Source organism: Rhinolophus sinicus, chromosome 5 (genome assembly GCF_057876585.1).
Source record: "Rhinolophus sinicus isolate RSI-liver-muscle chromosome 5, RSI-T2T, whole genome shotgun sequence".
In the NCBI taxonomy this organism is placed as follows: Eukaryota; Metazoa; Chordata; class Mammalia; order Chiroptera; family Rhinolophidae; genus Rhinolophus; species Rhinolophus sinicus.
The window spans coordinates 71,664,613-71,688,312 of NC_142505.1; the positions used below are offsets into that span (position 1 = coordinate 71,664,613).

The 23,700-nt window shown below is 37.5% G+C and overlaps 1 protein-coding gene across 6 annotated transcripts; it reads left to right on the top strand.

Annotated features, from left to right (window-relative positions):
* Positions 1-3,116: 3,116 nt before the first annotated feature.
* CLK4 (CDC like kinase 4) lies at positions 3,117-22,554 on the top strand. Of its 6 annotated transcripts, XM_074313369.2 has the most exons (15): positions 3,145-3,254; positions 4,984-5,057; positions 6,416-6,576; positions 7,359-7,383; positions 11,020-11,242; positions 12,327-12,417; positions 12,805-12,871; positions 14,327-14,443; positions 14,531-14,697; positions 14,886-14,980; positions 15,231-15,360; positions 18,086-18,168; positions 20,433-20,512; positions 21,184-21,274; positions 21,361-21,821. In XM_074313369.2, exons 3-15 carry the CDS (start codon positions 6,453-6,455, stop codon positions 21,499-21,501), a joined length of 1,434 nt encoding a protein of 477 aa, XP_074169470.1. In that variant the 5' UTR covers positions 3,145-3,254; positions 4,984-5,057; positions 6,416-6,452; the 3' UTR covers positions 21,502-21,821. The 6 variants fall into 6 exon arrangements, with proteins under 6 accessions (XP_019569268.1, XP_019569266.1, XP_074169470.1 ...); XM_019713709.3 differs by lacking the exon at positions 4,984-5,057 and having other exon boundaries at positions 3,117-3,254; XM_074313368.2 differs by lacking the exon at positions 7,359-7,383 and having other exon boundaries at positions 3,150-3,254.
* The last annotated feature ends 1,146 nt before the right edge of the window (positions 22,555-23,700 follow it).

Here is a 23,700-nt window from a genome sequence, read left to right on the forward strand (position 1 = left end):
TTAATGCAGATGGGTATCAGTAATACGTAACTTATAAAGAGGTTATAACTTGTAAAGGTTTGTTTATACCTTTGTAAAGGTTTCTTTATATATATGATTTGCTTCTGTTAAAATTAATATGTACAGTTTAGACTTTTACACTGGAACTCTGCTGTGATAGATGACTGTTTTCTATGTGTGCAGTTAAGCATGTAGAATATCTGTGCTAGAATATACAATAGAATATTCTGGTTGCTCTTCAAAGCTAAGATTTTCTTAAAAACATGGTTTAAAAACCTTATTTGCAAAAGATAAGGTTTTGTTGGACATATGGAGAGTACTTGTGGAGAGATGAAGCTACTGGGTTAGGCAGTTTTTCTGGTGTTGGCAGTGGATTCTCAGAAATTGGGACATTTTCATTGTCTTCTGACCAAAGGTATTTATTTTCCAGGTAACTGACTTAGTAGAAATGGTTGAGGCTGCCATATGTAAAATTGTTACTGGTACAAGGATTCTGGGAGTGAATTTCTACCTTTGATTTCTACCTTTGATTTAATCACTTTGGAACTTTGAGCAAAATGTAGGTTGTAAACAACCTACAAACATGTACTGGGTTGTGAGCACTGAGATACCAAAGAATATAAATCAGGTCCTTGTCTCCAGTCAAAACACAAGCTGCCGAGAGCACCACAAGAGTTAGGAGCACCACAGTGCTCTACTACATGTCACAGAGATGCTAGTCATGGGATGTTCTCAACCTCCTTCTGATCACAGCACACTTTTAAATATTAGTCCTTTTGGTGGCACACTTAAATTAGAAAACTCAAAATGACACTAAAACAAGATAGCAGTACCACAAAGCAGACGGCACTATTGGGTTTTATCACTGTTTCACAATATCTCTAAATGTCTGTGTAGGAGGCCTTTCCACTTCGCTGCCTTTAAACTTTGTGTTGCTGTTGGAGCAGAACTGTACACTGACCACATTCTCTTATGTCCTCACAAGACTAAGATCTCTCATACTACAGCAAAAAGGGGAACTTCCTTTGGTGCCAGCTTGAATTTATGTCTTTAAGTGCAGCAAGCTGAGACGCACTTTATCTTGCAAAATGGCCCAGTCCACTCAGCTCAACATTCCTTCTGATAGATGTCCCTGAAAGGGTATTTGTAATCAGTTGTAGAACCAATAAATTTCACTCTTTGGGCAAAATTGGTTGGCATACCTGGGTGGCTCCAGGAACACGAGCGTGCTTTAGCCAACTGTTTGAGGACCTGATCTCTAACTGGAATAGTCAAGAGCTGGGAGTTGGGTGGAAACTGATGTAGTCAGGGACTGCATCTTAGAGATGGACCTTGAAGGATAGGTAAGACTTATATGGGTAGATGCAGAAATGACACTCTATTCCAGGTAAAGAGAATATTGTCATTTCATTCTGTAGCATAAAGAATTCTCACTTTCAATTTTCCAGTTCTCTTTTCAACTTCATTTCTTGAAGTATGGCAATTTATGTTTTTAACTTCACTTACTGAAATGAGGTACAATCTCCATGAAGAGTTCAATTTATCCAAAGTAGATGGCACAAGCCTCTATGGTGTTAGATCACTAAAATACAGTGCCCTCCTTTCACCTAACAAGGTATGAGATCAGGTCTCCCACATGCTATTGGGTGTATGCCCACAACAGTTCAACCCTGCCCTCCCAAATTTCTGGCTTTCCCTTTTATACTAAGGAATCCTTGTCAGAATCCACTGTAACACTTTTCAGTATTAACTGTACCTAACCTCTTCCCAGTATTTGGTACGGTCAGCCTTTCCCTCATTTATGCCCTTTTCCCTTGCTTTCTCTGACACCATACTCTTGGTTCTCCTCTCCTTCTGAGAATTTCCTTCTCAGGCTTGTCATGCAGGGTGACAGGCAGGGTCTCTTCTGGGGTCTCTAGTCCCGCTCCCCACATAAGAACGCAGGACATGGTGAGGCCAAAAAGGAACACCCACGGAGCCATAGATGGGGGAGCCACACCACTATACTCTCCCTGGCGGCTGGGTTGGAGACACAGGAAGCAGGAGCCACACTGTTCGCAACCCTCACTGTGCTGCTTGCAGGCTCAGCCACCATCTTCTCCCTAGCCCCCATTCGCTGCTAGCGTAGCCACAGCAGTTATATTAGTGGCCAATGGCTCACTGGTTACAGCTGACCGCCAACTAGTAACAGCTGCTGGCCATTTACTACCTGAGCCAGTACCTTTCCACATGAGGCCGAGAGCCTGGAAATTGCACTCCAGGCTTTGTCCCCACAAGGCTCTTGTCCCTTAAATATGTTCCTCAAGGCTCCTACTTTGGATCTCTTCTCTCTTCTCATTCTAACCACACACAATAGGAAGTGTATGGGGATTCTTATAACTGCAAAATGCATTTGAGATAAGCATACCCCTTAATGGATGCTCACTAGCTCTCAGACATTACTCTGCCTTAACTAAAATCAACACACAGGGACAAATAATGAAGAGAATTTTGTTAGGGAAACGTCCACCTTCCATATCTGCCCAGGAGGCAGGGCCCATAACAGGAAGAACCTTCTAAAGAGTCTCAATTGAAACTTCCCCCCACCCTGTGGTCTTCTGATTAAGAGGACACCCCCTTAAAAGATAAGCACCCCTAAACTTGTTTTTTGAGACATCCTCTTTATCCGACTCCATTTTTAGACAGAAACTCCAAGCGAGCTGGACTGTCCCCAGCACCAGGCCCGGCCTGGCACAGGGCGAGTTTTTGGGCTTGTCTTGTGTGTTGGCTCCCTCTGGGGTTGAGGTCCTGGGGTACGCTGAGGACCCACAGCCAAAGTGCGAGGATACGACCCAGTTGAGCCGGAGAACAGGAAACCGGAACATGGCTAGTTCTGCCGATGGGTGCCGGACTCAGAATAACCTCGCCGGAAGGAGCAGACACAAGCCATGGGCTTAGGGTAGGGTCCAGCCAATTGTTCCCGGTTCCACTCAGGTTCTCCCGAAAACAACCGGAAGCGTTGCCTCGCTAGCACTGTATTGGGTCAGGCCTCAGTGACGTCATAAGGAGCACGCCCCTTTCAGGGAGGGGCGGGAGGGAGCGCGGCTCTGTGACGCAAGCGCGTTGGCGCGTTGTAGGTGGAGTTAGAGACCGCCTGGGGGTTGTAGGGAGAAGGCGCTGCCGCCATTTTGTTGGGTGTTTGTCGCAGCGGCTGGAGGGAGGAGAGGGCGGTTTGGCAACATTTCTCGCCCACAGGGCCTTTTGCTTTTGCAGAGGTAAGGTTTCGGGTGGGATATTCTGTGCTGGGCGGATTTCCAGTCTTTTAGGTCTCCAAGCCAGGTGTCGGAGAGAAGACTGGGTTCGGGGCCTTGGCGACTTGGGTTCCTTCGGGGCACAGCTCCGCTGGTGGCCTTTAAAACCTAAAGATGCGCAGGTGTCATGGTAGATTTAAAATCCTAGGGCAAAAAGACGGCGGTTCTGCCGCTGACTCTTCTCTGAGGGCCCTGGCCGCTCTCATCGCGGCCCCGGAGGCCCAGTCTCATCCCGCCGGCTAGAGCAAAGACTTGTCAGGAGACCCTTCGATAGCCGCCCCTCGGGTTTGTGTTGTCGAAGATCAAGGCCTGCCCTGGATGCCTGTTCCCGGCCACTTACAGCATTTGGGGCTTTTCCAGAGTCAAGCATTTGTACCTATCTGAGTGCGCCGAAGGCTCTGGCCAGGTGCCCTGGGGCGGGAAGGCGGAGATGGGGACCGGGCATCCGAGCAACTGCTAGTCTGCGTGTCCTTGTAGTAGTGGCATTTAGCTAGTGCTTGTAAGAGGTAGAAATACGGAGAGGTTCGCCCTTTATGTGACACTGTTCTTTTCTTAGGTGGAGCATGCCACGGCTGCACCAGACCTGTATTTCTGACATTTTGCGTCGTATTATCATCTTTGATTACTCAGGTAGCCGTGATGTGCTTATCGGGTACTTAGGAACAGCCCTCCAAACTGGCTTGGCCAGCCATCTGGTCTTGCTTTGTAATTGACCTTGTATGATTGTACTCCATACACGCACACCCACAGGCTTGTGACCTGTTAAATGCATTTCTCCTGGAGCCATTTAATCATAACTTTAACCTTTTTAGATATTTTTAGTCCACATACAGAGGATAAATTTATCAGGTGTTACAGGGTATTAAAGGGCAATAAAGAATCAGATTTCTAATATGGGTATATACTACATATGGATCCATTGTGTCTAATGTTTTTATTGAAAGCTGTCTAGTTATTCTAACTCGAAGGATTCTTTATTTTAGAGGTAGTGTAATAATTCTAGCCAGTTTTTTTGTGTTTTCAAAGGAGCCTTATCTGGAAAATGTTTCAGAGGAGCCTTATCTGGAGAATGTGTGTCCAGTTTTCTTCTCTTTGCTTCCTGAGAAAATATTTAGTGGGGGAGGGAAAACTTCCTGACAGCCGAATTAAATTTAAAGTGGTGAACCTGATTAGAGAAATGAAAATCTTTGGCTCTCTCGAGATGCTTATTCGCTTTTGAATATTTGCATATCGATAACTTTGGTTATTTGAGAAGTCTGCCTTGTTTGAGGTTAGCTGGTTGTGGCAGACTGACAAGGAAAAAAATACGTAAAACTAAAACAGACACGTTTTGCAAGAACTGCATAATAATGGATGGTCATAATAACAACTCTTAGTCATCAGATACTGTAATTTTGCTTTTTGTTTAAGAATGCTTAACCAGGCTATTTTAAAGAGTTTATGATGTGGTTAAAATACAATTGTGGTAATTGAAGGGTCAGAAGAATTTCATTAGAAATATAATTTTTTATGCCTCTTTTGATGACCTTTTGCCTCAAGTTAATTTGTAGTATCATTCATTCGTTTCCCATACTGCAGTGACTATCAAACCAGAATGCTCACTTATTAATATCTAGTGAAAACCTAACAAGGTTTTAGGATTTTTGTTTGACCTGACCAATGCTGTCTCTTCTTTTTTTTTTTCCTTTTTAAGCAAGCTAAAAGAGAAGAGAAGCTACTTTTTCAGAAGATGTTTTGATGGGCATAGAATTAGAATCAACAAGAGAAGTGAGTTAAAAGATGTGACCATTTGGTGGCATCAGGCTCTGATGGCATGATACATACATTTTCTTAGGGAATACCTCCCAGGAGAATTGCAGCTGCCTTATTTCAAAGTCTGTTTTTAATCCATTTGAAATTATTTAAATTTTTTACTTGAATTTGTTCATTTGTTTACTTGATACTAAGTCATTTGGGCAAGCTGAAGGTTAACTAAACTTGTTTTGCTGCATTTTACCTTTTTTCAACTCGTTGCTGAGTTGTGAGACTCCCCCTGTTCAGCACATTTTAGATGTCACTGTTATAAACTTAACTGCTTTGAAATGAGTTAAGGTGGGGAGAGGCAGATAGGGATTATGTTGTTTGAGCACAGATACTGAGACTGGAAAGAACCTATGCATTAGAGGTTATAGTTACAGATGGAGTCAGGGAATCGTCATCATCTTTGTCTGATTTCTCTGTGACCACATCCATCTTTATAGGTTGGTTTCTTCAGTGTCACCCCAGATCTACAACAAGACTTAAAAAAATAAAAACACAGAATAACTGCAGGATTATCTGAAAATAAACTTGTTTGATAGAGAAAATGAGTTCATAAAATAATCTTATTGCCCATCAGATTCTTTGTTGAGGTCTGTGTTCTGTTCACCTTTCCCCCGCCACCGCCCCCCCCCCCCCAAGCTTGGGGTCATTTTGAGATGTAGAGAAAGGAAGTCTGGCATGTTTGAGAAAAAGTAGCTTCATTAATGGCTCTATACTTTTTAACAGTCATCTGTATTTAGTGTCCCTAAGTGTTTCTCTGAGTTCAGTTATTTGTATTAGTATTTTGCCAAAGCTGCGTGACATTTGTGATAGTATTTCCCTTTAGATTAGCTCACATTTTAAAGTTAATGTTTTTTAAGGAAATGATAACAAAAACTTAATTAGGAGATTGGTAATAATTTACCATAAAAAGAAGGTGATGATACAAATAAAACCAAAAAACATTATTACTGTCTGGCTAGATATTGTTGTCTACTGAAGGCGCTAAGCCTGAACCCTGGCTCTGTTTTTATTTTTTAAATGTTGGTTAGCAAGTGTTAGTTGAAGATAAGCACCAAAGTGAGAATTTATCCAGAAGAATTGAAAGAAAATGCATTAAGGTCTCACAGTGTTATTCATCATTTAGTATTAGATCTATTCGCCACTTTAAAATCTTCTGACATACCAGTGGAATAGTGCCCCATGCCTTGGGGGACGTTACCTACGAAAGATTTTAGAATCTGTATGACCCTGTGTGCTGGATGTTTATATTTAAATGTGTATAATACTTTATTTACTAAACCATGTAAACACCTCTACAACTCACTTTTTGTTTCCGTTAACAGATGCGGCATTCCAGAAGAACTCACTGCCCTCATTGGGATGGTAGAGAAAGCTGGGGACATGAAAGCTACAGTGGAAGTCACAAACGAAAGAGGAGATCCCACAGTAGTACGCAGGAGAACAGACATTGTAAACCACATCACCAGTTTAAAGAATCTGATTGGTAAATTACTTGAACTAGTAGCATTTTAACACTAGCAGTTTTAATGATTAATCATTAGCTTATGTAGTTTTCATCTGTTAAATTATTTTATAATTCTGAATATTTTATAAATATTCAGAAATCATTTAAAGGCTAGACACTATATAGTTGCTGAGGCTACAGCTGTGAATAAAAGAGTTCCTGCCCTATATCTATGCCTGTTTGGGCGTGGTGGGAACACTTAAGTCCCAGCTGCTGGCAATGTAGTTGGGGAGATGAGACAAAAAGTTAATAGTGATGCTAGGACACTCAGTGCCTTAAACTTGTTTGTAGGAGGGAGATATGTATGTTAGGATGCTCCTTTAGTGTTCCACGAATGAGAGATAATAAAGGGCAGGGAGAGTAACTCCAGCTGAGGAAAACAGCAGGTACTATTGGGGAGTGTTTAAGTGCATTGGGGATTGGTCCCTTACTATGTACTACAGGTTATTTTTGTAGATAAGGCCAGTGAACATGCTTGGGATTTTTAGAAGCTTGGTTTTAAAAACCATTCCTTTGCATAGACAATAGCCAGTAATTTAGGATAGGGCCTCAATAAAAGTTTCCAATAACATGTCCTGTTTTATTATATTCTTACTGGTATAAAATTTGGAGGTGATACATTCATTTAGAGTTAAAGGCATTTTAAACTTCCTAAATGTGATTGAAGAAAGGCTAGATGAGTAGAGTTTCTTTCATTCTGTCTTCCATTTTCTTTTCTCATTTGTTTTATTGGTTCTATGTTTTCTCCCTGTTTTGTGCAGATGTTCCATTGGGACTGTTTACCAGGTTGGTTTCTAAATTAGCCAGCTGGGGTTACTTTAAAAAACAGTATGTAATTTTTTTCCTTCTCCATCCTAAAACAGACTTGTTCTGCAGAACAGTGAGCTTGTTGGTGGTCAGCACAGACTAATCATTCTTCATCACACACTGTTATAGGGAGGGTTTATGACAGGATTTCAATGACCTGAGCTAATCACTGTCCTATAGAAAAGCATCTGTACCCTATTATTAATAAATACAAAATACTCTGTAAGGCTTAACATTATAGTGCTAATCCCTCATGAGTTTATTATACGTTGTATATGTAGAAAGGAAGTGATCTGAGTGATAAAACAGTTCGTTCATGTTCATAATTAATTACATAAACATGGTACTAAGTCGGGTTTACCACCACCAGGCCAATAGCTTCCTTGACAAATTTGCACCAGAGATGTTTGGTGGTAATTGCTCTCTATAATCTGGAATATTATAGTAGTCTTTTTAAAGATTAAAAACTTTAGAAGTGTTTTTCATAAAATTGGAAAATGCATAAAAGTATAAAGAAGGTAACTTTGATAGGATGCTAGTCCCCCATTTGGATGTAAAATTATTTCTGGTTATTCTTAAAAATGTCTTTATATACAAATCTTTGCCCCTGGTTATTTTCTGAAAATAGATTCTAAGAAGGGGCATTTTCAAGTTAAAGGGTATAAAGTCTTGTTACATATTAGCATCTTTCTAGTAAGTTTGTACCAGGTTACTCCTACAACATCCCCTTTGCCCCTCACCAGTCTTGGCTATTTTGAAATGCCAAGGATAGAGTTTTGTTTTAATTTGAATTTTTAAATTTCTAGTGAATTTGTCCACTGTGATATTTATTGACTACTTAAACATTTTTGTATTCTCAGCCTGTTTTTGCTATTAAAGTGTATTCTTACTGATTTGTCAGAGCTTTTATTGTGTATCAGTTATTTTACCTTTTTTGTTTGTTGCAAAGGGTCTTTCTGATTTGTCTTGGCTGTAGCCAGTGAATTGGTATTCCCCTCCTACAGGCTTAATCAGTTTTGCATAGTATATTAGGAAGACTGATATGGCTGTATACATCTTTTATGTATTGTAAAAATCCGTAAATATCTTCCTATGACATAGACTATCAAGTCTTAAACCAATGATTCTCAAACTTCAGTGTGAATAGAATCACCTCGGAGATATGTTTAAAAATGCACCTTATAAGATATAGATTGAGTCTAACCTGGAGCCCAGAGATGTTCGTGTTGAATACTTCCATGTTTTGATATTGCTGATAAACCACCCTTTGAGAAACACTGTTTTAAAGTCCTTAGCCTGGCATGCAAGATTTTGGATGATCTGTTCCCAGCTTATTTATTTGCATATGTTCCCCTATGTGAAAATTGCCCTTGCTGCAATTGTCTACTGTTTCCTAATACGTACACAACAAACCCATCTCTAAGCCATTTTGGCTAAACGTGCTTTATAAATAGAAAATGGTAATATGCCATTGTTCTTCCATGGCATTTTTTCTACTTTCCACTTTGTCCAAATCCTGAAGATTCAACTGTGTTTTTTTTTCATGAAGTCTTCCCTGACCATTTTCAGATGTTTGAGTGCTTTTCCTTCTATGGCCCTGAGCACTCATATGTAACCTTTCAGCATTTCCTGCATTGTTGAGTTGTATTTTTGTGTCCATTTTTTGTTGGCAGGGATTTTGCCATACATAATTTACAGGACCTGCGGAAGTAACAATGAATGTCCGTAGACTCAGTCTTCGCTATTTTTTGGGACTATAGTGGAAAATTCACCGGACATTCAGTGAATATTCTTAGAAATTAAATCTTTTCATCTTGTTCACCCTGTCCGTGGCCTTTTATAATTCTATATACTTTGTTTATGTAATATCTAAGCCTTTGTTACAGATTGAAGAGATCCTCCTCTTTGTAGTTTATCCTCATGGTTTTCACCCCATGTTTGTTATTCTATTGATGTTTATGGATTATCAGCAGCTCTAATTTCATGCACTATTCCAGTTAGAGATTATTCATATTTTTTTCTGACAGAAATATTTTGGAATTTTATGGCAAGGATGCTTTACAGAATTAAACAAAATGCCTTTAAGAGTATGGTAATTTCCAGCTTGATCTCTCCCTGACAGGTCCAAGCCAACTAATCAGATCTTTGATCTAGACCCACAGTCTTACCTTAATAATCCTGATTTGTTTCTTCAATGGATAGAACTAAGACTGACACTGGGGAAGGGGAAAGGGGGTTCCTGCATCTCAGCCTGGGTTTGATGCCAGCTCTGTTGAGTAGCAGTTTTAGAGATGTTTCTCTTTATATCTGCCTAAGCCAGCCCCCTGGGAAAAAGAATGACAGCATATTCTGGGGGAAAGAGAGGGGTTGGTGAGGACAATCTAGTCAACATCTGTCACTCCATTGCTTGTCAGGATTATTTTAGCTGATTTGTCTGACTGGGCAGGTGTCCCCTCTCTCCCTCAGTGCTCCATGTGCATCCCTTTTGAAGCTTCGCACTCTGTTGAAGAGGACACTCAACCCAGGTAGAGAGGGGGGCGGGAAACTGGGCCAATTGAAAGTATGTCCTTTTCTTTCCATCAGGTCAAGGCTACTTAACTGGGATCCATTGACTTCCTGAGGTCCATGATCTCTGAAATTCCTTGCCAAGTTTTGTTTATGCGTTGGTGCATTTCTTGGGGGAGAGGGTCCGTTTCTTTCATCAGATTTTTCGAAGGGATCTGTAGATTCAAAAGTTAAGCACTGTGGCACTAAATGTAGACTTCTGTATGTTGCAAGCAAGTATAACAGGAAATCAGAAACGCAAAGGGAAGTAGGGTGGTGGGTCTCATAATCCTAGGCAAGCAATTACAAGATCCCTTTCTCATTTGAGGGAGATTTATTTTAGATGTCTTTGGCACCTGAAGCAACCTTCAAAAGCTATTCTGTATTTTTTCAAAGAAACAACCGGAAGCTAGAAGAGGAGATGGGAGAGGTGATGTGTGTGATAAAATTGACCCATATAATCAGAATTAGAATCTGCTCTACAACCCTTGCAAATCTTTTTCCTTCTAGGGAATCAGTCACTTGTAAGATGAAAGGGCTGGAGTACATTTAAGATTCCTTCTAGAAAGAATACACCACCTTTCATGAAAGAATTCTCTGTGTGCCTGGGATATCTAAAATTCACTTAGATTAAAAGAGAAAGGAATCCTGTTTTGCCTGCCTGTAATTGTGTGTGGCTCTGTGAGTAAAGAAAGCTTAGTTGCAGATGCATATATTGTAAGACATGATTTTCAGAAGAGCAGTTTTGTGAATTTTTGGTTTTAATTTTCTCCGGAAGGCAAAGGAATGCTTAAGTAAACACTGAACGCAATTGAATGATTTGGCTCAAGCTTTGTTCCTTGAAGTGAGGTGCTTGACAGCAATCTATATAATAAACACGAACCCATTTGCTTATTGGTTAAAGTAAAATTCTTAAGTTTTATGATAAGTATAAATTCTAATTCATCAATTTGAATTTTTTTCTTTTATTGTGTTAGCTGTTTAAACCAGGAATTCTTGAGAATATTTTGTTTAAACCACATTATTCTAACGGTGAAGAGAATAATTTCAAGTCTGTTAATGTGTTTGCAGTCATTATTTAGAAGCAAGGTCCTTAAATGAGAGAGAGTATCGGGACCGGAGATACGTTGATGAATACAGAAATGATTACTGCGAAAGATACATTCCTAGACATTATCACAGAGACGTTGAAAGCCATTACCGAATCCACTGCAGTAAATCTTCAGTCCGAAGCAGGAAAAGCAGTCCTAAAAGGAAGCGTAATAGACACTGTGCAAGTCATCAGTCACATTCGGTATGATTGATTTTGTTTTTATTTTGTGTGGCTACTTATTTGTGTGTAAAACTCTTAATGAGCCCTTAAGTTTGGAAAACATATATAAAATACTATTTGTGTATATTGTCTATTACTTGAATCCTTAAAGGAAACTTCCAGATTCTCATAGCTAATCTGTATTTATTAGCAAGCCCACATTTACTCATTATCTGCAGACCACATCGTAAGTTTCTTGATTTTAATAATTAAAAATATTCTATTTTTATGTTTTGTAATACAATCTTATGAAAAGATGAAGCACCCATCTTTTCTTTGATTTTAAACTTTTTTTTAAAAAAAAACTGTAAAAGAAACCCCTTTCCTGGTTTTTAGAAACAAGTATAGATAGTTGCCCTGGTGGATACTTAAATATCCTGTATACAGCATAGTCCCATAGCATAGTGCATTATTGTCTGCAGCTAGTTCTTCTGAAGTTCTGAAAATGGGTGCTGAATGGGAAATGCATTTAAAAAAAAAGAAAACTGCCCTTTTTTTTAATACTTAGACCTGTTTGATCAGTAAACTTTGAATTATTGTTTTCCTCCCCAAATTTTCTTCAGTAATACTAGCTTTGAACTGATTGAACATTGAAATCAACTATTATTTTTCGCTTTTATTTTAATCATGTATATTTTTAAAAATTGCTAAACAAACAATTTCAAATAATCTTGGACATTTTTCTGACAAACTAGACATCTCAATTCACAGCATATGCTATTTTATAGCAAGAGATTAATAAATCATGACATTGCATTCTTTAACTTTCAGACTTCAATTAAATCAGTATTTTAAAGAGACAATTGTGTTGTTTTTTTTCTATTGCCACTTTAAGTATCTTATCTGAAAATCTGTTCCTTGCCATGTTTTTCTTCTGTAACATAAACTGTGCCCTGTGAATTTCTGGGGACTGAATTTGAAATTGCTCCTGCCAACTGTTCGTGGCCTGGTGCTTATCTGAATGCCTGAATATCTCCCCGCTGAATGAATTGCGTATTCTGCCCTGAATTCACTCTGATATATTGATTGGCTGGACGATCTTGGTGCTGCCCACTTGCCGTTCCAGAAGAGCCACCGAAGGAAAAGATCCAGGAGTATAGAGGATGATGAGGAGGGTCACCTGATCTGTCAAAGTGGAGACGTTCTAAGAGCAAGATGTATAGAATATTTTTCAACACTTTTTAAACTTTGCAGACAGAATAATCTGAAAGAATAGTTTGTCAGCGGGGGGCTAAAGAACTCTTCATTGCTTTTTTGTTTTGTTTTTTTGTGGGTTTGTTGTTTTTTGTATTCCTTCTTTTCTGTAGAATTTAAATATTTCTAAAGTTCCAAAATTATTAGTGGAATTTGAGATTAGAGCAAGAAAGATAGCTCTATCTAACTGTCGTTGTAGCAGCTGAAAATAAAATAATTTGAGTGCTGAAACTGTAGTTATGTTTTGATAGAGATCATTTGAAAATATTCCACACTTAAGCATTCATTGTTTGAATAACTAGATAATTTGTGCTCAGGTACTTACACTTCTTTCTCCCCCCTCACTTTAGATGAAATCGTGGACACTTTGGGTGAAGGGGCCTTTGGCAAAGTTGTAGAGTGCATTGATCATGGCATGTAAGTTTGATTTTTTTCATTTATGAATATTTTGATATTTTTGGTGACAAAGAATCAATGATGATGAAATGGTATTTTAAGTGGTAGCCACATGTTTTTCTGGGAAGTATAAATATTCAAAATTTCTTGGACTGTGTACGTGATTTATTTACCATGAGAGTGGGCCCTAGAAAAACACACTGTTCCCCAATAAAAAATTTTAAAAAATGCATACGTGTATCCATAGATAAATATATCTTAGTGGTTTTGCATAAAGCGTTTTCATTTTCTCTTTTTATAGGTAGCACTGAGAAAACTTAGTCATATAATTAAATAGATAAGACTAGAAGGAATTGTGTCACAGCAATTTTATAACAGTTCTGTTAAGTCTTGAGACATGCCAAAGATTACAGGGATATTATCATCAAAATAATTTGTAATGATTTGTCAGCCAACAACCTCATTGGGGCTTTGTTGAAAGCAATAAATTGGAAACCAGCAGACTTGGAAAAAGGTCTACCCAGCCACTAGAAAGACTTGTTTGACTCAAAGATTTTTTACATCCTAAGGCACATATTTTGATGTGCTAATTAGTGGCATGTGGGGGTTTTCCTTTCTTCTGTAAAGTGGTAGGGCCACAGTGAAAAAAAGAGGCTTGAATGCTGGCTCATATTCCAAATGATCAGATTTAGAAAAGAGGACAAAAGGAAGCTGAAAATTTGGAAATCCATTTCCTCACACTGCTGTACTTAGGAAGTATTACAGATGCCCCAATCTAAAGCTCACTGCACTCCACTTTAGCTGTTTCTACCTGTTTGCATCTGTGAATTTGCTAAGCATTGTCTTGACTTCATGACTTAACTGGTGGTGTCTCTTTCGCCTGAATGGTCCCCTTTTCTCCCAGATCGGACAGACTGATAGCTATCTTTCAGGGCTCAGTTGTGTGTCACCTATTCTCTGAAGAAGTCTGAGTTCCTCTAACCCCCAGTGGTTTGGCTCTCCCTCTTCTACTCTGTTGTACCTCATACCAAACACTTCTGACCTGCTGAGAAGTTGTGCCTGTCTTTTTCCGTTGGATTGTGAGGCATGTAAGGACAAGCCCTGTCTTCATCACTGATACGTAGGCACGGTCTGGCACAGAATGGGTCTAACCTGGTGAATGAGCAAATGCTTTTAACAGTAGTGTATTCTATTTGAGATTTATATTTTTATTTTTTTAACTTGTATAAAACCGAGATAAATTTAAAATTCTGGAACCAAACACTAAAATTCATAAGTATTAAGGGAATCCTCACTCCATATAAAGTGTATATTGTCAGAAAGTTTTGAAAAGATGTTATATGGAATCTGGTATAATATACCCTAAAAAATTATTTTAAAAAATAGCACAGAGAATTGATAATAAGGTTATGCTTTAGAAGATACGTCTTCATGCTCCTGTACATTTACAACTTTCATCTTCATTTTGTTTTTAAGGGATGGCATGCATGTAGCAGTGAAAATTGTAAAAAATGTAGGTCGATACCGTGAAGCAGCTCGTTCAGAAATCCAAGTATTGGAGCATTTAAATACTACTGATCCCAATAGCGTCTTGTAAGTATAAACTTGGACTATGATCTGTTGTATTACATGAAATCAGAATTCTGTGAACTGAATTATTTTTATTTTGATCTATTTTAGCCGATGTGTCCAGATGCTAGAATGGTTTGATCATCATGGTCATGTTTGTATTGTGTTTGAACTGCTGGGACTTAGTACCTATGATTTCATTAAAGAAAACAGCTTTTTGCCATTTCAGATTGACCACATCAGGCAGATGGCATATCAGATCTGCCAGTCAATAAATTGTGAGTATACTTGAGAAATCTTTAAACACCAGAAAATTGAAGTTTTTGTTATACAAGTGACATATCAAAACATTGCCACTAAAAATACATAGTATAGTTAAAGATGACCCCTATATCCACTACTAATTCTTCCTTCCCCAGTTAAAATTTGCCAGTGAAACTAATAATGTGTTTTTGTTCTCTTATAGTTTTGCATCATAATAAATTAACCCATACAGATCTGAAGCCTGAAAATATTTTATTTGTGAAGTCTGACTATGTAGTCAAATATAATTCTAAAATGGTAAGTTAAAGACTTGTTTTAATTTTGGTGGTTTTCTTTAAAATTAATTTAGCTTGGAGATCCTTGGAATGCGGAATTTCATTTCTGAGGCTCATTTTATCCTGATGTTTAACCAAAAAAGGGTAATCTTTCTTTGCCTTACTCATGGGTTATATTGAATCAAGAAGATACTTCACATGCAAGCTTTTTGGATAGTGCTGTAAAATATATCTTTATTGATCTTCATGTTTACTCAACTGTATCTCGCTAGAAACGTGATGAACGCACACTGAAAAACACAGATATCAAAGTTGTTGACTTTGGAAGTGCAACATACGATGATGAGCATCATAGCACATTGGTATCGACACGGCATTACAGAGCTCCAGAGGTCATTTTGGGTCAGTAGACACCAGACTTCCTGATAACTGTAATTGAAGAAGAGCTTTGGGGGAGGGGGAGGGTGTGATTTTTCTTAGTGTGCAGATAATGCTAGTTTCATACAAATCTGGATATTACTATAAATATTTTTCCTGAGTGGGAAAAATGTGATATCACCTGTAAAAATAGTTCAGGAGGTGGTTGTTTTTGAACAACTTAATCTTACGTGATTCTAAGAGAACAAACTGCTGGCTAAGTACATCACAGTAATGTGATTCTGCAGTGATATGGGTGTCTGGGTATCTATTTTCATGTAATTATAGAAGCATGGTGCTAGTAAAAATGCTAAAGATTTGGTTAGCAGACATCTAAATATAGGGTGGGTGGAGGTCAAGAGGAAAAGAAAGAAGGGCTAGTCTAAGAAGAGAGCTTCTTTGATTACCCTTGACATGAGAAAGGCTGGAGAAGAAAATGAGTTGAGGTGCAGAGTTTTAAAATGAGGGAATTCAGTAAGGGATCATACACTAAAATTTAAAAGTTAGAGACCAGGTCATTTTCTCATGACCAGGTCATGGGAAATCAGAGATGGATTTGGGGGCTTGGAGACAGTGGGAAAAGTTCAGATCAGCTGCTATGGAGAGATAGTTAAATGGAATAAGCCCATTGGCCAAAAATAAGGTCCAACTGAGGTGGGATAGTAAAACATTTTTATGAAATCAGTTTCCAATTTTTACATTTTTTGGTCCAACAGGACTTGGTAGTTCAGAATAGGAATGTGAAAGCAAATTAATGATGTTTACTTACAGCAGAGGATTGGTCAAGGGGTAAGGAATAGAGTGCTGGTCAGTAGAACTTCCCACAATGATGGAAATGTTTTATGTTAGCACCATCCATTGTGGTAGCCATTAGCCACATCTGGGCTACTGTGTACTTGCATTGTGGCTAATGTGACTGAGGAACTGAATTTTTAATTTTATATTCATTTAAATTTCAGATTTAAATTTATATAATGTGGCTTGTAACTACCATATTGGACTGCACACATTTAGAGCTTATCTTTGAAATGGATGATAATAGGTTTTTGGCTTAGTGTGGTGTGAAAGGAGCTGCTGTCTTACAGTAGTTTACAAAGAATATTCATGGTTGAGGATTGAAGGTTACTTTGAGGATAAAAGAAAGGAGTGTAGGAAAAGATTGTGGACAGAGGAATTTTCAGATTAAAAGGAGAAAAACCCCTGGGTTTTATCAATTTAAAACTCAGGTTTCCCCCGCATTTTGACCTGGGGGAATACAACACAAAACAATTGGCATTTTTTTCTTTATTATTGATACTTAAAACAGTGGTGTGTCTTAGAGTTAATGGCCTCTTAGATTGGGTAAAATATAGTTCTTAGTAATAATGAAGTTCAAGTGTGGCCAGGCTAGGGATAGTTGGTGTTAAATTTGAAGTTGGGTTATTGGCCTTGAGGGCAAGAAATCAGGGAGGTTAGGAGGGTTCTTTGTGTGTCTGGAATGGTAATCCTGAGGGTTAAGGCAGAATTGGATAGGAGAGGAAGATTGCATTCAGGTGCTGAGCTTGAGGGCTGTTGGTCTCAGGTCTGAGGTGTGGTAATAATCAGATAAAGTTGGGAGAGGTGGGTGCAACTGAATGATACAGAATTCCAAAGAGTATGAGAAGTGATTCATCAGAGTGGGAAGATTCAGAATGGAGTGCTGCAGGCTACTGTCCCCTGGGGAACAGCTGGATTGGGACACAGGAGTGGCGGGAGAAGAAAACTTTTGTCTTAGGTCCAAGCTCTGTCATTTGCAGATTTTGTGTGTGTATGTAAGTGGAAACCGTGCTCCGTTATCCAGTTGTTCAAATGGTAAGCACTGTGAGGGTTTCCCAAAGTGACTAAATCACAGTCAAGGCTCTTGAATATATTGTTTCTTCCTTTATTTTTAAATTCAGTGATGTTACTGAAAGTAATTGAAGTATCTTTTAAAGTAGGTTTTATTTATACATTATTGTTTTATTATATATTTTATCTTTGAAAGATTAAAATAGCTGTATGTTTCAGTCGTTTTCTTTTCTTTTCCAATTATGTACAGGCTTAAAAAGGCTAGGTGTCTCACTCCTTCCAGAGTAGTGTTGCCATGGATATTCTGAAGGAGAAAGTGTGTATGATCATGTGTAGACGGCCTGCATATATAGAATCCTCTCTGTATGAGCTTTAAATGGCTCTGTAATTTTGGTTATATGTGAAACTGCTTAATATCCATTATGATTCTTATATAATTTATATAAGACTGTAATTTAATGGAAGTAAATTCAAGCATCCAGCTGATAATTGATAAGGGGTTATTTACAGTCTGAGGATACTTGTCAACCTATATTTGCATTAATAAAATGTAAACTCTCCTGGAACAATCATGAACTGGTATAACAGTGCTCCCATTGCACATGTAGTTCAGAGACTATGGAATATTTCCACAAATTGCTAGTTATACTTGGGAAATACTTGTTAGTCCCTCTTATTTTACATAAAATGTCCCCTCTCCAGGTCAAAGGATTGTAATTTGGTGTAAAGATATGGAGGACTGTGAGAACATAATAATGTTTGACATAAAACTAAAAATGTAAACCCTGAATTTACTGTCATTCTCCCAAATGAGCTATGTAAAGAGAGCACTCACATAGAGAAGGATTTAGTATATTGGCAGTTAAAAATTGTTGTGTAATAAAGTGTTTGTTTTTGTTTTTAGCTTTAGGTTGGTCTCAGCCTTGTGATGTTTGGAGCATAGGTTGCATTCTTATTGAATATTACCTTGGTTTCACAGTCTTTCAGGTATGTATTTAGTAAATGTCATTTACTTAAATGCTAACGGCATGTAAAATTTGTCTTCTGTGTTGCAAAGTTGCTGTAATTCATAAGATTAAAACTTACATAGGCAAAATGGTTCATTATCGTCTAAAACCATAGTTGAATGAAATACTACTCTTAGTGAATGGTCATAGTTCATTTTACATGTGACTGGAGTTTTTAACACATGGTTCATACTGTCTCATGTTTCCATTTTTTGTTAATGGAATTTCTTCATGAATTTAAATTAGTGTTTCTGAGGCCAGTTTTAATTCAGTTCGGTTATATTGACTCAGTATGGCCATGAGCAAGTAAGTCACTTACCCCTTTTTATAAAAGAATTCAGGAACAGTAAGTTGTGTTTTATTCTAGTTATTAAGCACCTGTGACACCTAGGCACATTTCTAGGTTCTAAGTATTAATATATAAAAATGAAAAGACAACATATCCTCAAGGAAGTCATGCAAAAGATAGACTTGGGAAAACTGTTACAGTGTAATGTATTTGCCGTAATGGGTCAATGTAGAAAGTGTAGTGGGAACCCAGGAAAGGTGACCAGTTAGATTTCCTTAGAGAAGGTAGGGAGTGTAACCAGTGCTAGGAGAAAGAGGAGGAGTTTATCAGAAAGCTAGAGTGTGATGGCCATGCCAAGAAAAGAAATAGTATCTATAAAAGGGTGCAGGTGTAAAGGAACATACTCTTAACAGGGAAGAATAACGTAAACAGGAAAATGACGACAGTAGGCAGATTGATTGCTTCATAATGTACCTGTTAGCCATAGAAAGGTATTTGTTTTCTCTTAAAGGGTCCCTTTTATGAAAAGCTTCTTTGGGTCTACACTTTTGCCCTCATAATTTTCATCTGAAATCTAAGTCTTGAAAACTAGGTGGTACAATCGTTGAAGAACTTCAGGGGAGTTGTGGTGTGATCAAGGTGTTGTGTTTAGTGGTTGTGAGGCAGGGTTGGGAGATTCTGGCTCATAGTGTCAGGGTTGGTGTGACGTTACAGCAGTATAATGGGTGCGGTGGGAGCTACAATGACTGCAGACTCCCTTGGGTGGCTATTGCAGAATGTATGTGTTCACTGCTTGTGGGGCCACTCAGCAGGCTTGGGCTTCTGTCTAATCTTCAAAAAGCCAGTTCAAAGTACTCTGAGTTTATTGAAAGTTTGATACCTAGAACCGTGGTTATCGGTCAGTTCTAGGAGAGCATGGTGTCTGGTTTTATACTAGTTAGCTGCAGGGTCAAGAAAACGTTGAACAGAATGCATACTTTCTTCGTAATGAATTGTGATTATAGGTCACTCTGAGGTCTTAAGTGAAGTGTAGATTAACATTAGTTTGAGATGTGGTTTATATTTGGATTTCATCCTCCAAAAAACTCTTTGGCTAAGGAAATTAAACTTGGGCTAGTATTTATTCCTGTGTTGAATTAAATACTTAATGTTTTGAAAGCAATATGCTAGGCAAAATAGTTGATAGATTTTTAAAAGCATTGTACACAGCATCTGCGCTCCAGAACAAGGGTTGGCAAACTATATCCTGCTTGATGCCTGAAAAGACTGCAACAAAGACCATTTGTGACCAGCGAAGCCTGAAATATTTATTCTCTGGACCTTTACAGAAAAAGCTTGCCAACTTCTGCTCTCGGAGCATACCATTTTAGCTTTGTGACAGTTTTCTCTATTCTGCGTTAGCCAGAGCTGAGACTGTATAGTTTAAGAATGAGCTTTAACTTGGGTTTGTAGCTCAGCTTTCTTCATTTATGAGCTGTGTGACCTTGTGCTAGTATCTTAAGCTCTTTGCAACTCATGTTCCCACATAACTAGCTCAGGATTGTGAGAATTATTGGGACTATTTTTATTGCCTAGGATTAGTGTTTATATGTTGCTATTCATTAGATAATGCAGGTTAATTTTGGTTAAGCAACTGATTAAATGAAACAGTATTTCTGGTACTCTTCCCCAGTCATTTCTCAGTTAAACAGTGCAAAAAAAGACAAATAAAAAAGGAAACTTCATTTTTTACATTAAACAAATTATACATCTGTGCTATATAGCACCTTACTGACCCATTTCAGAAAGACTAATTTTATGTTACTGGGTTTGCACCAGATAATACAACTTATTTAGTATTGTTCCTCTTTGAAATGGAACGTAATGTAAACTGTGTAGTCCTTTTATGTCAGTTTTCCATTATTGTGTATGTTGGGAAATGAAAAACACTAAATTTCTTTTTCTGCTTTTTTCAGACTCATGATAGTAAAGAGCACCTGGCAATGATGGAACGAATATTAGGACCCATACCAATGCACATGATTCAGAAAACAAGGTATGCCTCAAGATTAAGAGGAAAACCCTTTGTTGCAATCTTATATTCAAACTACAGAAAAACCCAACTTTGTTGTTACTGCTTATCCCAAGGATTGCAGATTTTGAAGTTTTTCCATAAAAGTCAAGTGTTTTAAAAAGTAATGCGATATTTACCTGTGATCTAGTAAACAAAGTGGTGGTTTTTACACTGAAGTTAACCATTGCATAAATGTTTTCCTACTTCAATGTAAAAATAATCCATAGAGTAATAGAAAGGTTGGTTTTGGAGTCATATCAATCTAAGTTTCAATTCCATACTGTTGCTAAACCAGCTCTGTGTCCTTGGACAAAGCACTAGAGTAGTTTTCAAACATAACTGCACCTCAGAAGTCACCCAGGTTGTTGTTTTTTTGATTTCCAGCCCCATTCCAGCTCTAAGGAAATGAGAATTTATAGGAATGGATCCAGGAACCTCTGTTTTTAAAGCTGGCATTGATCCCCGTATGGTATTTGGAAAGAATTTAGGTAGATTATTAAAACCTCGGACAATGCAAGATTAAGGAAGAAATTTTGCTGAGATTTAAAAAAATTGTATACATACACATGCTTAGGTTTCCACTGCCCCAGTGCATAGGGTAAATGTGTGGATCTTTTATTATTTTTACTAATCTAGACTTCTTTTTTCTATAGAAAACGCAAGTATTTTCATCATAACCAGCTAGATTGGGATGAACATAGTTCTGCTGGTAGATATGTTAGAAGACGCTGCAAACCGTTAAAGGTAAAAGAAAAAAAGATTTAAAGGTTTAAAAAACGTTTTAACTATTTTTAAATATCTTTCGTAAATACAAACATTTTTCCCCTCAGGAATTTATGCTTTGTCATGATGAAGAACATGAGAAACTGTTTGACCTGGTGCGAAGAATGTTAGAATATGATCCAGTGAAAAGAATTACCTTAGACGAAGCATTGCAGCATCCTTTCTTTGACTTATTAAAAAAGAAGTGAACTGGAAATCAGTAGTCTTACTGTATACTTCTCTAGAAGAGATTGCTTAAGACTGTGTCAGTCAACTCTATAAACATTCTAGTATTTTTGTAAACATTAAATTATTTTGTACAGTTAAGTGTAAATCCTGTATGTTTTGTATCAATAGCATAATTATCTTGTTAAGCAAGTATGGTCTTGATAATGAATGAAATATAAAAGTTAATTTTTCTTTTTGAGATTAATTACCATTTTTAAAGAACTTTGGAACATCCTTTGTGTCCAGTGATAAATGTGACTGATCTTGTCTTTTGTACATAAAGGTTGAATCTTTGAAGTGATTTTTTTTTTTTTTTTTTTTGAGTAAAAGGAAATCTTGACTACTTTATTCTTAATGAATATTCTTTATATACCTCAAATTCAGAACTTTTCTTAACTTTAAGTTTTTTTCTGTAATTATTGAACAGTAATGAGTATTATTAACTCTGTAGGCAGGTATTGGAAACCAGAACCCTTAATAAGAAATGTTTACTATTGGCATTTCATTAAATTGTTAAGTATGTGTTCCGTCTCAGCGGGTAATGTCAGTAAGAAGCAGCGTTCATGGGAAGCCATCCAGTTTGTCATGACAGGTTTCGTAAAACCACATACACACTTCATTTCAGATTAAAGTACCTTAACTAGAAAGCTTGCAAAGTCCTATTTTCTAAGAGCTATTGAGTGAGTCACAAACAGAGAAACACATTCTGGTGAAGTTCTAGTTTTTAATGCCAAATCTTGAGTTTTGAAAATGTCTCACATCTGTTTCCTATAAATAAGTACTTAAACTGTAGCCTATGAGAATTAAGGTTATTGTTAAGCAATTTATATTTGTGGTAATCTTTACTGGAGAAAAAGAATGATTTGATTGGAAAACACTTTGGGAAGAAACTTCTACAGGAATTTCCAGAGCCTAATTGATTGTTCAACATGATGAACTTTTTGTTTGCCTGTAGGATTTTTTCTGTTAATCTGTTTTCACATTAAAAACTACGTGGTAAATGATAATTTATTAAAACAAAAACAAAAAACCAACCTTTTGGTACTGTTTAGTCTGCCAGCTAGAAATATTTTTGTTGTAGAATTCATAATTATTGAGCTACAGATTGTTTTATCTTTTTGTTAAAAATGTCCCCATTTCGTAAGAGCATTACACAGAGATTTGAGTTTTATCTGTTTGTGTATTTTAAACATAAAATGCATGGAATTTTCTTGTATAACAAATAGTGAAACCAGGCTGGGCTCCCTACATTATTCACAGGCGGCATTTTCCAATACAGTAAGGCTATGTCCTAAAGTTGATTGGGAATTTAAGAAAGCTGAAATAAATTTTACCACAGGATCACTGCATAAATTATGCTTAGGCCTCTGATGCTGTTTACGTAAAATGAATGTGTCTTCTGAGTAGTTACACTGTATTATATGTGGTAAGTTTTTTTAAAGGAGTATTTGATGTAAAGAAAATGTTTTTCTTGAACATTTTTCCAGTGTTGCTACAGAGATTAAGATGTCTGCCACCCTTTATCTTCCCCTCCATTTCTGTCCTTCCAGTGCCCTTATTCTCAGCCTCCTGTCCCTTCCCTACAAGCACTTCAAGTTCCAAATTAATGTTTACTTTCTCCATAAGAAACTCAGAGTAGCTGATCTCAAAATTTAGAAAGAAAGAAAAATATCCATATTATTTCTTACTAAGGAGTTAATGATTGCTAACCCCCCTTTCCCTTCTGAAAAGTATTTGCATTTCTTCAAAAAGGGGATTTACTAATTTTTAGGCCTGATTCATGGAATTTTAGGAATTAAAACGAATTTTGATAGATTAAGCAGGGTAGAAGAAGTGTTCAGTGGTCAGGGTGGTACCTGGGATCGTTTGATGAGTGTCTACTGCCAACCATCCTCTCCCTCTGAGCTCTGAGGTTCCTGGGCTTTTTCTTTGTACTTCTGAAGTAATTTTCTGAAAGTGCCAGGTGTTTACTTGACAGTGCTGGGAGCTTCGGCACTAATGGGAAAGATTTAGAATGGCCAATGTATAAATATGGATTGTTTGTAATCAGATTTTTTGTTTTGTAATAATTTGCTAACTCATAGTTCTTTTATTTCTAGAAATTCTGATGAAGTCAAACTTTTTTTTTAATTGAAGCATAATTGACATAACATTTCAGGTGCACAGCATGATCATTTGAT

Excerpts from the sequence above, each read along its gene's own strand:
- CLK4 (XM_074313368.2), top strand. The coding sequence starts at position 5,028 with ATGGGCATAGAATTAGAATCAACAAGAGAA. Across the intron at positions 14,444-14,530 it reads ACTGATCCCAATAGCGTCTT|CCGATGTGTCCAGATGCTAG; the intron begins GTAAGTATAAAC and ends GATCTATTTTAG. Across the intron at positions 20,513-21,183 it reads CACATGATTCAGAAAACAAG|AAAACGCAAGTATTTTCATC; the intron begins GTATGCCTCAAG and ends TTTTTTCTATAG.